Raw genomic sequence first — 15,102 nt, 5'->3', positions numbered from 1 at the left:
AGAGAGAGAGATAGAGAGAGAGAGAGGTCCTGAATGAGGGTAACTGGTATTTCCCAGTTCCCATGGTAACGGTACTGATGTGATTCCACTGTGAGAGCCCCCCCCCCAGTATCCCACTGCTGGTCCCGTTTTCATACACAGCGGGATGACCTCCTGAACACACGCACGCACGCACACGCACACACCACTCTAATACATACATGCATACATACTGTATGTATGTATGCACACATGATTGATAGCTATTTCTGAATATTTTATCTAGTTGTCAATGCAATGCCACTGTTTGTGGTGCTACACGTATATACACAGAGAGAGAAAGAGAGACGCACGCACGCACACACGCAGGCGTGCGCGCGCAGACACACACAGTAACATAGGGCATATAGGTATTTAAATGGATCTGTGTTGAGACAACATATACATTTGTACTCTTTAACAACGTGAATATTGTTTATACTATTGTTGTAATATACTCTTTGTTCATCACACCCTGAAGAAGGCGCAAGCCGTTTGGTGTTTTTTAATGTTTGTAGCCCATATATTTAAATAATGTCCTTTTTCTTACAAATCCACATTGAGCGCCTGGACTTTTTATGCTTTTGTGGCATATTTTTCCTCTCTCTCTCTCTCTCTCTCTCTCTCTCTCTCTCTCTCTCTCTCTCTCTCTCTCTCTCTCTCTCTCTCTCTCTCTCTCTCTCTCTCTCTCTCTCTCTCTCTCTCTCTCTCTCTCTCTCTCTCTCTCTCTGAACATTGTGTTAAAAATAACGTAACATGGAAGGACTCAAGAAGGAAAGAAAGAGAACCATGTATGAAAGACAGAGAGAGAAAAAAATGAATAAATGTGATTTATTGACTAGCTGGACATTATGTCCCATTAAACACACATAAATGCTTTACTGCACGCAAGTGCACGTGTGTGCACACACACACACACACACACACACACACACACACACACACACACACGCAAACACATCATTCTGCGCAAGTGAGCAGGCAATCATTTCCAGGCATTATAGTCATTCAGCAAGGGGAAAAAACTTTTATCGGCGTCCCTGCTGACACAATACACACATGCACACGCACGGGCACAACATGCTGCATGACAGATCCATTATACCATGTCAGATAGTAAACCAGAGGCCCATTTTACGTGACGTGAAGACCACCGTGAAAGGGTCAGTAAATATTTTAAATGCCATGTTTTCAACAGCCTCGGGAACCTGCACATCCAATCGAACTTCTGTCAGGTATTGTTTAACCCAGGGGTTCTCAACGTTTTTGGCCGGGGACCCCCGGAAATGCTTTGGCAATGTCTCGGGACCCCCGCCCCGCCCCCTCCCGACCCCCAATATAAATTGACTGCTACAATAACCTTAAACCATTTTGGGCGGGAACCCCTTTTGGTGTTTTAAGCATTGTTATAATTTAGCTATTGAAAAATAGCAGATCTACAAGCTCATAGCGCGCCACCGAGTGGCGCGCTACGAGCTTGTAGGTCTGCTATTTTTGAAAAATCGTGAAAATAATAATAAAATAATAATAATTTTTCCTTTTTTTTCTGAAAATAATTTGGGGACCCCCTAAAATAATTTGGCGACCCCCCCAAGGGGTCGCGACCCACGGGTTGAGAACCCCTGGTTTAACCCATTCTGGGCTTTGGTGTTAGCATTATGTTATGCTTTAGCTATTGAAAAATAGCAGATCTACAAGCTACGAGCTTGTAGGTCTGCTATTTTTGAAAAATCGTGAAAATATTTATTTCAGAAAACTGGAGGATTTAGAAGATTTATTTTTTAGATCAGGCCTAAATGGGTTAAAGGTCTTATTTATGACATGCTGTTTTTCCAAACATTTAAAGGTTTCATGACATTCATTTTCATTGATTTTCATTTTTCTTTTATAGGTTTAATGATCTTAATTACACCCAAAAACAACCAACTTTGAACATGCAGTGGATTTTCTGTGGTGTGGGGTTTTCTCTGTGTGTTCTGAAGCCTTTTGAGCTGCAATGAAATTCTAAAACGGTTAGTCCCAATACTTGATTCTGATTGGCTGGTTTCTGAATTCTGATTAGACCACATAAGCCGGACAGATTCCCGGAAACGCTTGCCCCCGCGGTGGTCAGCCGCGTGGGTGGAGCTTAATTTCCATCCACCAGCTGTCTAGAAACCCGGAAAAGACGCTGGCCGACAGAGAAAACGTCCGCGCCTGTCCGGTAGGTTTGGCAACAGCTCTTCTAAGTCTCACGATAATCGACACCTTAAATCAGCTTATATCAATCCCAGGTGCGTTACAGTGATCCATCATATCTGACTTCGTCTCGTGCCTCACCACGCCTCTCAGCCATTATAAAATACAAGGTAACCTCACACCTCTTGTGGCTTATTGCTTTAATTTGCCAGCAGATGTCACTGTTGAGGGATTTTGCCTGTCAATCATGGCCTCTGCTCCGCCCACCCCCCAGGGACTGAAGCATAGTCCCTGGGACGACCACGTCTTTCCAGTGGTTGGCACAGACGAGTGCAGTGGCATTTGGCTCGGCCAGGTCATCTCCAGTACATTGTGGAGAATAGATACATCTCATGATGTGGTCCATTGTTTGTGGTTCGCCGCATACACATGCATCGGAGCATGTTCATTTCCATTTTTTCACGGGTGCCTTGCAGCGTCCTTCGCCGACCCGCAGACGGTTCAAAGTTTTCCAGAAGGTTGGTCCTGGCCAGTCGCAAGACATTCATCTGGGGGTGAGGCCTCTCTCTGTCCATTGGGTTGTCTGGCTGCCCAGGCTGCCATTTCGTTAGCCTGGCACGGCCAGACTCATAGTGAGGGTTCACTGATGTTTCCTCCCCGCATATGAGTCTGGACTCGGGCTCATTGACAGACAGTATGCGGAAGCTGGAGAAATCAGAAAATGATCGCGGCCAATCAGTGACTGCGTTTCAACGGCTGTCCGTACAACAGTGAAAAGCAGCCTCTGATTGGTTCATGTGTATATGGTGACGTAACATTCATGCTGCAGTACTTTCAAAACAACAATGGCTGCCCTCAACGCAACAAGTTTAAAAGTTTAACGATAAGAACAGCAGTTATTTCAGCTATAGACTCTGACATATATCCGACATATCTCGCTCACGTATAAAGTAGAAACTATTAAACAGACCTTGTTGTTTTTAGCGTGGTTGCCGTGGTATGAGAAGCGGACCAGCGCACTGTGTGGTGACGTCAGCTTTTTGTTACGCTGATTGGCTAGATGGATCTGTCTGTCAAGGCAACTACTAACGCCCGCTTTTCAAGCTGCCTATGGCCGAAGTCCAGACTCATATGCGGGGAAGAATCTTCAGTGAATCCCCGCTATGAGGCTGGCCAAGCCAGGCTACCATTTCGTAGTCCTGGCAACAGATGGTGTAGTCTCCAGTTCTGCAGTGGCATCCAGGAAGCTACTTCTGGACCTGAGCCGTTTCTGGGCGGCAAAGTGTCCGTGCAGTGAGTGCTGGTTGTCATGGGCCTGCTTTGTGCGCTCGGCTTTGGCCGTGACTGCTCTGCGGATGTCAGGGGGGGTGGGGGCGATGCCAGAGAGGGCATAGAGGCAGGGTATGGGGGTTGTTTTGATGCACCCAGTCACTATCCTGCAGGTCTCGTTGAGGATAGGGTCTAGTTTGCATGCGTGGCTTGATTTCTACCCTGCTGGGCAGGCATATTTGGCGGTGGGAAGGCACAGGGCTAGTGCCGTTGTACTCAGCATGCTTGGGTGAGCTCCCCACTTTGAGTTGGTTAATTGGTGCAGGAGGTTGTTCCTGGTAGACACCTTGGCTCTCGTCTTCTGGATGTGCTCCTTGTAGCTGAGGGTACGGTCTAAGGTTACTCCAAGGGGCCAGTGAGGCTTTCCAATGTTGAATCACTGGGCCCTAGTGGTAAGAGGAGGCACTGCAGGCGGACCCGTGGAAGTATGACGATGAAACCCCGTGCAGCTGGGCTTTAACGTTGAGCGCGTTTGGACTAGACGGTCCTTCCGGGTGCTTCAAAACGCCACTGAGCAACTTCCACTGACATGAATAGCGGGGGGGCGGAGCTTCGTGCCAGTTCAGTCTCTATCCTTCTTTATACTCTATGGGTTACTCCCAGGAAGACTGAATGTGCTCCTTGTAGCTGAGGGTACGGTCTATAAGGTTATTCCCTGGTAGACCGGGTGGTTCTCAAGCCTCATTCCGTCCCAGATCACACCAGCTCAGATCAGTGAACCAATAGGACCCACCGCCTGTTTTCGACCGGCATCCGCCATCCGCCCCTCTAGACCAGAAATCATACAGGCTGGGCCAGGCTATAGCGTGCGCTTAGCTCAGCTGTGAAAGTTACAATTTTAATACAAATTGTGTAGCTGTCATAATAACATATTCAATTTCGAAACCACCACAGTGTTCAATTCAAAAACCTTGTACAAGCACACTAAAGGTCGGCAAGGAAGAGATATAACTGGAGGAAAGCAATCATTTCACTCCTGTATGAATCACCTGCCCACACAGAGAGCACAACTTGTCCTCTAGCAGCATTAAAGGTTATTGTAGCCTAATCATAGCTATCATAGCTTTAAAATAGATTGTATTGCTATGGTTGCAGAACATTTTATTATTGAACTGCCTTTAATCAAACGGGTTTGGGTTACAGCATTACATTACATTACATTGCATTACATTACATTACATACATTTTAAAACTATTGGATGCAAATGAAACCATTTATATGTGTTTGTATTTTTTATTTCTTTTATAAAACACAAACCTAATGCTGCGTTCATACGGGCAGGTGCAAAGATACAGTCTACCATTCATTTTCAATGGAAGCCAGCGACATGACGATGCAACATATATATCCAACCTGTGTAGCTGCTGAAAAAACAGCTACAAAATAGTTGAGCTGGTTTCAACTTCAGCTACAAATATACAAAGCTACAACGCTGTGTAGCTTTGTGTCTTTGCATCTTTTGCAGGGCTTACATGCATGCAAAGCTGAACGGTATCAGACTACTGAAGTTTGCTCCAAACAAATTCATCCTAATATACCACTGGTTCTCACTCAGCGTGGGGTCCAGGGACCCTCTGGGGGTCTTTGAGAATAGTTCCGCAGGACCCCAGCTAAATGATCGATAATTAATTAGGAACAGAATGGACCCTCACAGCCTTTCTGTAATTGTACATTACAGAAAGGCCATATCAAATCCATAGTCTATGCATATCAAATTGGGGTCCATGAAGGTTGAGAATCACTGCAAATGCTGTCTATGAAGGCAGATAATTAAGTAGATAATGGTACATAATAAAGTACATAATATATTATCTACTTAATTAGCTAACACAATGTCAGTGACCTGCAGGCTAGCAGGGCTACTGGAGCTTAAGGTCAGTTATGTAATATGTAACTCTCCGTACTGGCCTTCCGGCATGTGCACTTAAGAAGCCTCTCCAATTGATCCAACATGCCGCAGAACGCTTGGTCTTCAACCAGCCAAAATGATCACATATCCCCCTTCTCTGCAGCTCACTCCATTGGCTCCCGGTTACTGCCCGCACAGGAACCGCACTGCCAGTACAAAACACTGATCACCTTTGGTAATTGGTAATAAGCCTATCTCACAGAATTTCCCCGCCCCCCTTAATACGCCCCCTTTCGGGGTTAGTGGTGATAGCGTGACGTCACTCCATAGACGCTACATGTTAACAGAGGTAATTTAAGAAGTCTACAACTTTTGTTTTCTCAAGGTAAGGTTTGTTCTATCTGTTCGAGCTGATTTACCATCTTGTTTGCTTCATAATAATATTGGTCTGTCACATTTTTACATTAGAAAATGTACTTAGATTCTCCAGAGAAAAAAACGTGTAAATGCTAATGTTAAAGTCACCACTATTTACCGGAAGTGGGCGTGAAAAGCGGGCTGTGAGATAGGCCTATTGGTAATTTGGTGATTACTGATACCTTTGGTTGCCTACAAAGCAAACCAAAGGTATGGCGGTAACATGTCATTGTTCCAACATCCCGTTAGTCAGACCTAACCAGAAACCTAACCTCAGTCTTAACCGGCCACGTAAAGTATGAGTCTTAACCGGCCACGCATGTGTATTAACCGGCCAAGCATGTCGGAGATACGGGTGAGTCATAACCGGCCACGCATGTGTCTTAACCAGCCACGCAGGTCGGACTAACGGGAGGTCGGACTTATGGGCAGTCCCCGCCTCCCCGGTATGGCACCCCCATATCTTCAAGCTAAACTTATTTAATTTAGATTAAAGTTATATAGACATAGCACTCAATAGTGTATACTCTACTATTCATTGTACAGATATTCTACTAGACGGATGTTCGGTTCTTAGCTCCTCTTAGATCCTTGATCCTTGACTATTTCTATGTATTTGATGTATTACCATGTGTTGTTCTTGCTTACTGTAAATCGCTCTGGATTAAGAGCGTCTGCTAAATTGTAATATTTCTTCAACCTGACCTTAAGTTCAGGTTGTTGAACAAATGATATTTGTTCAAACTGACCTTAAGTGAGGCCCAGTAGCCACAGTATTATTAGGGGGAGGGGGTAGTGATTCGGTCAGGGAGGGGCAATGGCTAATGGAGTGGCGCTGATTAGATTTCGAGAAGCTGCTGCTGGGCAATGTAGTGTTTCTAATTGAGTTGGTTGTGTGTGTGTGTGTGTGTGTGTGTGTGTGTGTGTGTGTGTGTGTGTGTGTGTGTGTGTGTGTGTGTGTGTGTGTGTGTGTGTGTGTGTGTGTGTGTGTGTGTGTGTGTGTGTGTGTGTGTGTGTGTGTGTGTGTGTGTGTGTGAGAGAGAAGGGTAACTTGATGTGTGTGTGTATATAACAAGAGCGAGAGACTGCAGTGGGTAGAACAGTCGTGTCTCTGTGTCTGCTTGAATTTGTGTGTGTTTGAGTATACGTGCACATGTGTCTATGTGTTTGTCCTATTAGGATAGATTCTGTGACAGAATCTACCAGAATAATAATTTGTGAGAGTGTGCACGGCTGCACGCACACATGCTCACACTAGGCATGCACTCACACACAGACTGTATACACATGCACACTTCATCTATTCATCTAAAAGTAGATTTTGGCAGCACAATTGTTATGTTGCACTAATGTTGTCTCCGTATGACAGCAGATTTAGGTAATGGCAACAGATAAACAGTATTGTCGACTGTCGAGTCTGTCGACAGATAAACTAATTTACATGGCAATAAAGCACACAGTCACAGTAGTGGTTGGTTGTGCACGCACACCAACGTGTGTGCGCACGCACGCACGCACACACACACGCCCATGTGCGCAGATGCTCTCTCTCTCTCTCTCTCACTCTCTGTGCTCTAAGTGCTTTGGGCTCAAAACCACAAGCTCAAAGCAAATGCATGTATGTTATGCAAGATCTTATGATCTCTAAATATAGATCAATTTCTGTCTCTGCCTTTCCCTGTGTGTCTTTGTATAGCACAGGGGAAAAAATCACTGCTGTGATCATTAATGGCGAACTATTTCCAGGTATTCAACAGCGGCATTAATGACGTGTATCATCGCAATAACAAATCATTTCTGTGTTTCTGTTTGTTCCACTCGCTGTGGAAGGTAAGGTACACAGTAATATCTGGACTGTTCATTCAACTATTAGATAACATTTTCTTTATGCCTCTATATCAGCGGTTCCCAAACCTTTTTGGCCATGCACCCCCTGTTACCTCCCGACCTAGCTGATGCACCCCCCCCCCCCCCCCCCCCCCACATGGAAATAAAAAAATTGCATAAGCTATATAGAGACATATATTTTATAATAGGAGATCTACAAGCTCATAGCGCGTCACCGAGTGGCGCGCTATGAGCTTGTAGATCTCCTATTTTCCAATAGCCAAAGTATAACAGAATGCTTAAAACACCAAAAGGGGTTCCCGCCCAAAATGGGTTTTGCAATTGGCACCAGGTGAAAAAGTGGGTTACAAAAATCGTGGGATAACAAATTAAGAAAAAACAAACAATTTTCAATTTTCGTACTCAGACAGACCCCGCCAGGGACGGACACAGCCAGCCAGCTAGCCAGCCAGCCAGCCAGCCAGGGACGGACACACATAGCTACTTAATGGAGTTGTTGCACCACTCAAAAAACCCTGCATTTTCTTTTTACTGGGGAGAGCAGGAACATTTTAATGAGAACAGCAACCATCAAGGCTCGATGGGTTGTTGTTAATACTTGTTATGTACATGGTTAACCTGCCAAAGCATACTCGTGAACATGATTCAGATTCAGACCAGTTTATTGATCCCAAAAAGGGCAGTTTCACATTGCTATACGAGCTCAACTGATGTGTCAGGCCTTGTAGTCATTCACAGGGGAAGGACTCTCTCACACACATACAGTGCATACACACACACACCCACACAAACCTATGCAATCTACTGCTGCATCTGTGCAGCGCTACCATGCTCCCTATGTGGTGCCGTGTCTCACCCAGATTCTTGCTGCTCCATTCCAACCCATGGCTACACGTAGCCCGAACCTTCTGACCGCCCACTTCCTCCTCTTCCTCACCACTTGCTGCCCAAAACATCGTCTTCATGAATCAGGACCTTGCAAGTGAAAGCCAAGTTGCTTCCTCTGCTCTCTTCAGAATAGTTGGCACACCTCAGAGGACTTCTACGCCAAGTGCCCTACTGTAGGTAGTCCATACCGTTCTCTCTTAAAGGGAAACGTCCCCCTTTTTGCAAAATAATATATGTTAATGACGTTTAGAAGATGTAGAACACTTTCCTGGGGGTCTTTATGTGTGTAATATGTGGTTTTAGATATTTTAGATTTCAGCAGCGCAGTGAGCCCTGTGTCTCTGATGTTATGGACACTGGGCTTACTTACTTCCTGGACTACATGTTGTCTCAGTAACACAGCCCTCCCCCTATCCACAAGGAGGAGCAGTGCACCAACGCATTATGGGAATTGTAGTCCAGGAAGGAAGTGACACTGGGCTCACTGCTAAAATCTAAAATATCTAAAAACACATATTACACACAAAGACCCCCAGGAAAGTGTTCTAAACGACATTAACACGTATTGTTTTGCAAAAAGGGTGAAGTGTCCCTTTAATAATGGCATGTCTCATTTTGCCCGAACATTAGAAGCCATGTTCTACCCCACAACACATTCGGCATGAACAATACAGTACAATAAATAACTAGAAAATGTGCAATTCTGGTTCATTTATTTGGTGGTTTAATGGCCTGTGAAGGGCAGGACTAGCCTAAATGGTATTGTAAAAATATGCCCTAAGATAAGCAGAACCCAGCAGAGAGACTTGTTAACAACAGCAGCATTCTCATACAGATAAGTGGAATTTAATTGCATTTGTACTCTAGCAGGGAGAGAGATGAATGCAGAACTACTTCTCTTTCTTGGTAAGGAGAGACAGCTAAGGAGCTGAGAGAGAGAGAGAGAGAGAGAGAGAGAGAGAGAGAGAGAGAGAGAGAGAGAGAGAGAGAGAGAGAGAGAGAGAGAGAGAGAGAGAGAGAGAGAGAGAGAGAGAGAGAGAGAGAGAGAGAGAGAGAGAGAGAGAGAGAGAGAGAGAGAGAGAGAGAGAGAGAGAGAGAGAGAGAGAGAGAGAGAGGGAGAGGGAGGGAGGGAGAGGGAGAGGGAGAGGGAGAGGGAGAGGGAGAAGGAGAGAGAGAGAAAGAAGAGAGAGGGAGAGAGAGAGAGAGAGAAAGAAGAGAGAGAGAGAGAAAGAAGAGAGAGAGAGAGAAAGAAGAGAGAGAGAGAGAGAGAGAAAGAAGAGAGAGAGAGAGAGAGAGTGTTAGGAGAAAGAGGGGGAGAGGAGGGGTTTAGGAAGTGGGCAAGAGCGAAGGAGACATAGTGAGAAGGGACAGGAAAGGGAACGAGATGAGAGGAATTAGTGTGTGTGGGGGGGGGTGAAGATGGAGTTGAGAGTAGAAGAAATGGGAGACCTGATGAGAAGAGAGAGAGACTGATTTTGACTTTATTGTATACTACAGAGATACTGGTAATACATACAGTTGGGTGCCACCGATATTGTCCCTTATCATTTGACCCATTTAGGCCTGACCTCAAAATTTAAAAAAATCCTTCTAAATCCTCCAGTTTTCTGAAATAAATATTTTCACGATTTAAAAAAAATAGCAGACCTACAAGCTCGTAGCGCGCCACTCGGTGGCGCGCTATGAGCTTGTAGATCTGCTATTTTTCAATAGCTAAATTATAACATAATGTTTAAAACACCAAAAGGGGTTCCCGCCCAAAATGGGTTAACTGTCCTTTTGCGCAGATCACGCAAACCTCAGCAAAAAGAAAAGGACAATATCGATGGCCTCCAACTGTACATACCAACACACAATATTGCCAGTGAGGCAATTCATTCAGTGCTTCAACGGCAGAGGGGAACAAACGTGTGCTAAAGAGAGCTCTCCTCCATTTATCTCCGTACAGGTGGCAGTAATGTAGTGTGTAATGATTGAGGGTGTGTGATCCATGTCATTGGCTATTATATATTGTGTGTGTACTAGACATATGTGATGGCACTCATTCCTGTGAGAGTCAGAGTGCATGAAGGTTCCTCTGCAGGTGTGTGTGTGTGTGTGTGTGTGTGTGTGTGTGTGTGTGTGTGTGTGTGTGTGTGTGTGTGTGTGTGTGTGTGTGTGTGTGTGTGTGTGTGTGTGTGTGTGTGTGTGTGTGTGTGTGTGTGTGTGTGTGTGTGCACGCACGGTGTGTGCGTGCGCACGCTGTGTGTTGTGTGTCAAATTAGATACGCACGCCAGGTTTGAGACTGTTTGGTTGGATTGCTTTCCGACTTACACTCAGGACAGACACGACTGGAATTTTCCTCCCCGGTATCACTTAAATGCTATTCAAAGAGCTTTGTTGGCATGATAAAACATACGTTTACATTGCCAAAGCTAAAAATACAATAAAGACAAATGTACATTACAGTATGTGCAATTGAAAGTCAGCATATCCAATTTATCGTGCAGGAATAACACACAATGATTAGTAGTCTTTGGTGGTCGTGTTCCATTTGATATACTACTCCTATCACAGCAGCTCACGAATATTGCTGCTGTGTTTGCACATTGGCACACTTCGCCCAGCAGATATGGGAGGTTTTTTTTGTCATTAGTCATGTATTCAAACTCTCCTTGGGTGATCGTAATCTGTGGGAAGTATGTGTTTCTGATGTCACGCACGCACGCAAGCACGCACGCACGCACGCACGCACGCACGCACGCACGCACGCACGCACGCACGCACGCACGCACGCACGCACGCACGCATGCACGCACGCACGCACGCACACACACACACATACGCGCGCACACACACACACACACACACACACACACACACACACACACACACACACACACACACACACACACACACTTCTATTGCATTTCTGAGGTTATTATGAGCTTCATACTGTGCAGGAGACGAGGAGGTGGGAGGGCAGCGAGAGTGCAGTGTGATTGGCCCTTAGGGAAATCACTCACAGACGCAGCAGGAGGATATAACCAAGCACTTCACATTAAGCAACAGATATTGAGTTTTAACTCATATCAATAGGCATCATATCGTGTCAATATTGCAGACTTTGGGCTACAGGCTTCAACGGTTATTGCAGCATTGAATCCATATGATTCATTGAATCCATATGATATATATATATAAACGAAAATACATTGCCTGGATGCAACTGGGACGTATCCTCAGTGATGTATCCCAAGGTCATCAGGGTTTCGGGTCTCTCGAACATCATACCCCTCACTCGGGTGACCCAGCCGGGGTGATCAAGTCCCGACTTACGTCCCAGTAGCTACCCTCGATCAGAACCACTCCGGAACTACTATGCCGGGACTGAGAGGTACAATTCTGGTATGTGGAGGGACTAGGCTCTGTGGGTATATATATATATATCATCATATGGATTCTTATGGCATCAGCATGATAATAACATAATAATGGAAAACCTCATAAACATGACGTCAGAAGTTACTCTAGAAACGTAATATATTGAAGCAATAAAACATAACATAATAAACCAACAATAATAATATTCTGGTTGCCCTATGGTCAACCACACTAATGAAACTATATTTCAAAACCTAGCAACTAAAAGCATTGACGGTTCTATAGAAACTGCCTCCAGCTCCTTCAATTTGGATTTAAAAGCGTTTAACAGGATCATCGGATCTAATTTCTAGGTACGTTGCAGATCATTCCATGCATGCCGAAGGGGCTGAAAATGCAAAAGAGCTTTCTCCAAGTTCCTTATACTTTATGCTTGTGCGACAGAAAGCGGAAGGAAGTCCTGAGAACTCTGAACGCAAAGAGTAACATCTGACAGATGTTACTCTTTCGTCGTACAGATGTAACATTATAAAAGTAGCCTAAAGGGCATACCAAGAATACACAATTTTGTTTTGATTGATTGATTGATTGAAGAATTTATTAACAGTTTGCAGAATTACAGTACATTTCAAGCACAAACTCAATACAAAGGCTGTTAACTGTGAGTGGACGACCCAATTAAGCATTACACTTGTTTCCAATAGGGTCCACCATGTTCAAATCATCAAAACATTTAGAGACGTACAAATAGACACTTCTATAGACAGAACAGGAATTCATCATAAATTTAAGTGAAAGTGGTTAAATGTGTCTTTAAAAGTTTGATAAATAACAAGCTTGTGCCTAACTTTTACTAATAAGTTGTAATAACTACATTATATCCATTAGAACACAGGTTATTTATTTACATTTCCTGACAAGTAACAACATTTTGGACATACAAGATGTCTGGCTGACAGTGACAATAAACATATGACAACTAATATCTCTGTCTTCTCTACCCCCCCCCCCCTCTCTCTCTCTCTCTCTCTCTCTCTCTCTCGCTCTCTCTCTCTCCCCAGTCCCTGTTGTTGGTGCGTCAGGAGGTGGTGGTTTCCCAGAAGAAGCTCGGTGATTTCTGCGAGGCTCTTAAGAACTACTTGAAGAACGTCTCTGCTCAAAGGGACTGCTTCCAGTAAGTGGAACTATTTCTGCCGGGCATTAAAATGGCACTCGGTCTGTGTCTCATAGGTCTGTGGGCAGTTCATAAACCCGTCTTCCAGTGACATCATCTTTAGGCAGATTCTTTTTTAACAATTTCTATTTTTATTTATTTTCTATTTCACTTTTTTATCGCAAGAACGATGGCTTCCATTATCACATTGCAACGTTTCATGAATAGAAAGCCTGTAGTTTCTATTAGCTTGGATTTCCCATCGATCATGTCACTGGAAGACGGGTTTCTGAACTGCCCACAGACCTGCTATGAGTGTTACGACCCGGCCTAGTGGAACCTAAGTCGCAACAACAATATGTACTCCATCCTACCAAGTTCCCAAACAACTCATGAACTCCAGTTTAAAAGTCTAAAATACAGTGATTTATTAACAAAGTCTTAAAACATGGCTAAATTACCTCAGCGTGGGAACCTGTACATAAAAAGACTATGCTTACCTGCCCCAGACATTAATGCATAGATCTTACCCATCACTTAAACTCAGGAAACCCAATCAAAAGGATCAGAAAACAAACATAAAGGCCATCCACCCCTACCATACCAAGGATGTAAAATAACCTGTAAAATGTTAAAACTGGCAACTTTGAATAAACACTAACTATCTAAAAACACTGGCAAACACAGGATTGGTTTGGTTTGAGGCTGACATTCACAAGGACGAAGACATCTGAATGCTGGTTCCAGCCAGCTTTATAGTTGAGCTTCTCCCAGGAGCCAATCACCTGCGAGAATCCACCTACTAGTCAGCCAGCACATCCATACACCACTCAGGGTGTAAGCATTCTGCCGCGTGGGTGGAGCTTCATTTCCATCCACCAGCTGTCTAAAAACCAGGAAGAGAGGAAAAGATCTGTAAGACTCGAACAAAGCCAACTCGGATCGTGACGAATCATGACAAACACAATATTTTGGGCCAAACAAATAATTACAAAGAAGAAAAACAACAAAAAAGCGTTGTAACCTGCCCTATTTTTTTTCTTTCTAATTATTTGTTCGGCCCAAAAAAATGTGTTTGTTGTCATGATTTCTCACGATCCGAGTTGGCTTTGTTCGAGGCTTACAGATCTTTAAATAAATACTTTTAGAAATGTCTATGGGGGGAAATTAATGGGGAATTATGTCCTGGGCCCGTCGTCGTCATGAAAGGGGGCAGGTCAGTCACCCCTCCCTCATTAACACATTTAATGATGCTACAATTTGTAGCATAGTGGAAAGGACTGGCAGGTGTGGCTTCCTGCCCAGTCCTGGCACAGTTTGCAATGTTTTGGGACACCTCTTCTTCGAGGGCGGTCCTTACATAGACACACAGTCGCACAGCGGCCCACTGGAAACAGCTGCCACTCAAGTTAAAAGATCACACCCGTGTGAAGTGAGGGGTGCTAATATATTAAAGTCCAACTCATGTTGATTAGGTGATGTAATGCTGATGTAAAACAAACTCATTATATTCTCTTTAATGTTAATGTGTTAGGGACAAGATGACGTACATTTTCCCTTCATTGTCAATGGCGTTTTTATAACAAACATTGAACTAAAAACAAACATTAAACCTTCTTTATTGTCAATGGCGTTTTTAAAACAAACATTAAACTAAAAACAGACATTAAACCTGTATATAGGAGGGGAGAAATACCACCAAAAGGTCCAGTAGGCTTGTCAGCAGAGGGGGTTAGCTGTGTGGTAAATAATGGATCAAGCTGTCTGTGTCTACTGTAGTGCTGTGGGTTGTTGTCCTCTCACTCGGGGCCCAATCTTGCTGGAACATCAGGAAATTGAATTTGGGGATAAGGTCAACATTCAGGATGTCTTTTTTTGCAGGAAGTTGTGCCTAGAGGGAAAATAAAGTTTTCTTCAAAATAACCGCCATGAGATTGAAAATTGCCTAGCCTTAATAATCTAATGATGCATCTTTTAAAAAGATATTGCTGGAAGGTTAATATTAACGGGACCATACAAAGCATCATATTTGAAAACGAGGTTAATCTAAGTAAGGA

At 44.1% G+C, this 15,102-nt stretch overlaps 1 protein-coding gene across 2 annotated transcripts in view; it reads left to right on the top strand.

The window, feature by feature from the left end:
- The window catches only part of necab2 (N-terminal EF-hand calcium binding protein 2), a 191,936-nt gene that overhangs the window by 164,516 nt on the left and 12,318 nt on the right, over window positions 1-15,102 (top strand). For both annotated transcript variants that reach the window (XM_079502103.1, XM_079502102.1), the window contains one exon: window positions 12,954-13,066. In XM_079502103.1, coding sequence (XP_079358229.1) covers window positions 12,954-13,066 — 113 coding nt within the window. The remainder of the gene's footprint in view (window positions 1-12,953; window positions 13,067-15,102) is intronic.

The sequence above is a fragment of the Electrona antarctica genome, assembly GCF_951216825.1.
Source record: "Electrona antarctica genome assembly, chromosome: 5".
NCBI lineage: Eukaryota > Metazoa > Chordata > Actinopteri > Myctophiformes > Myctophidae > Electrona > Electrona antarctica.
The sequence above is the reverse complement of the archived record's forward strand: the minus strand, read 5'-3'. Positions and strand labels throughout refer to the sequence as shown.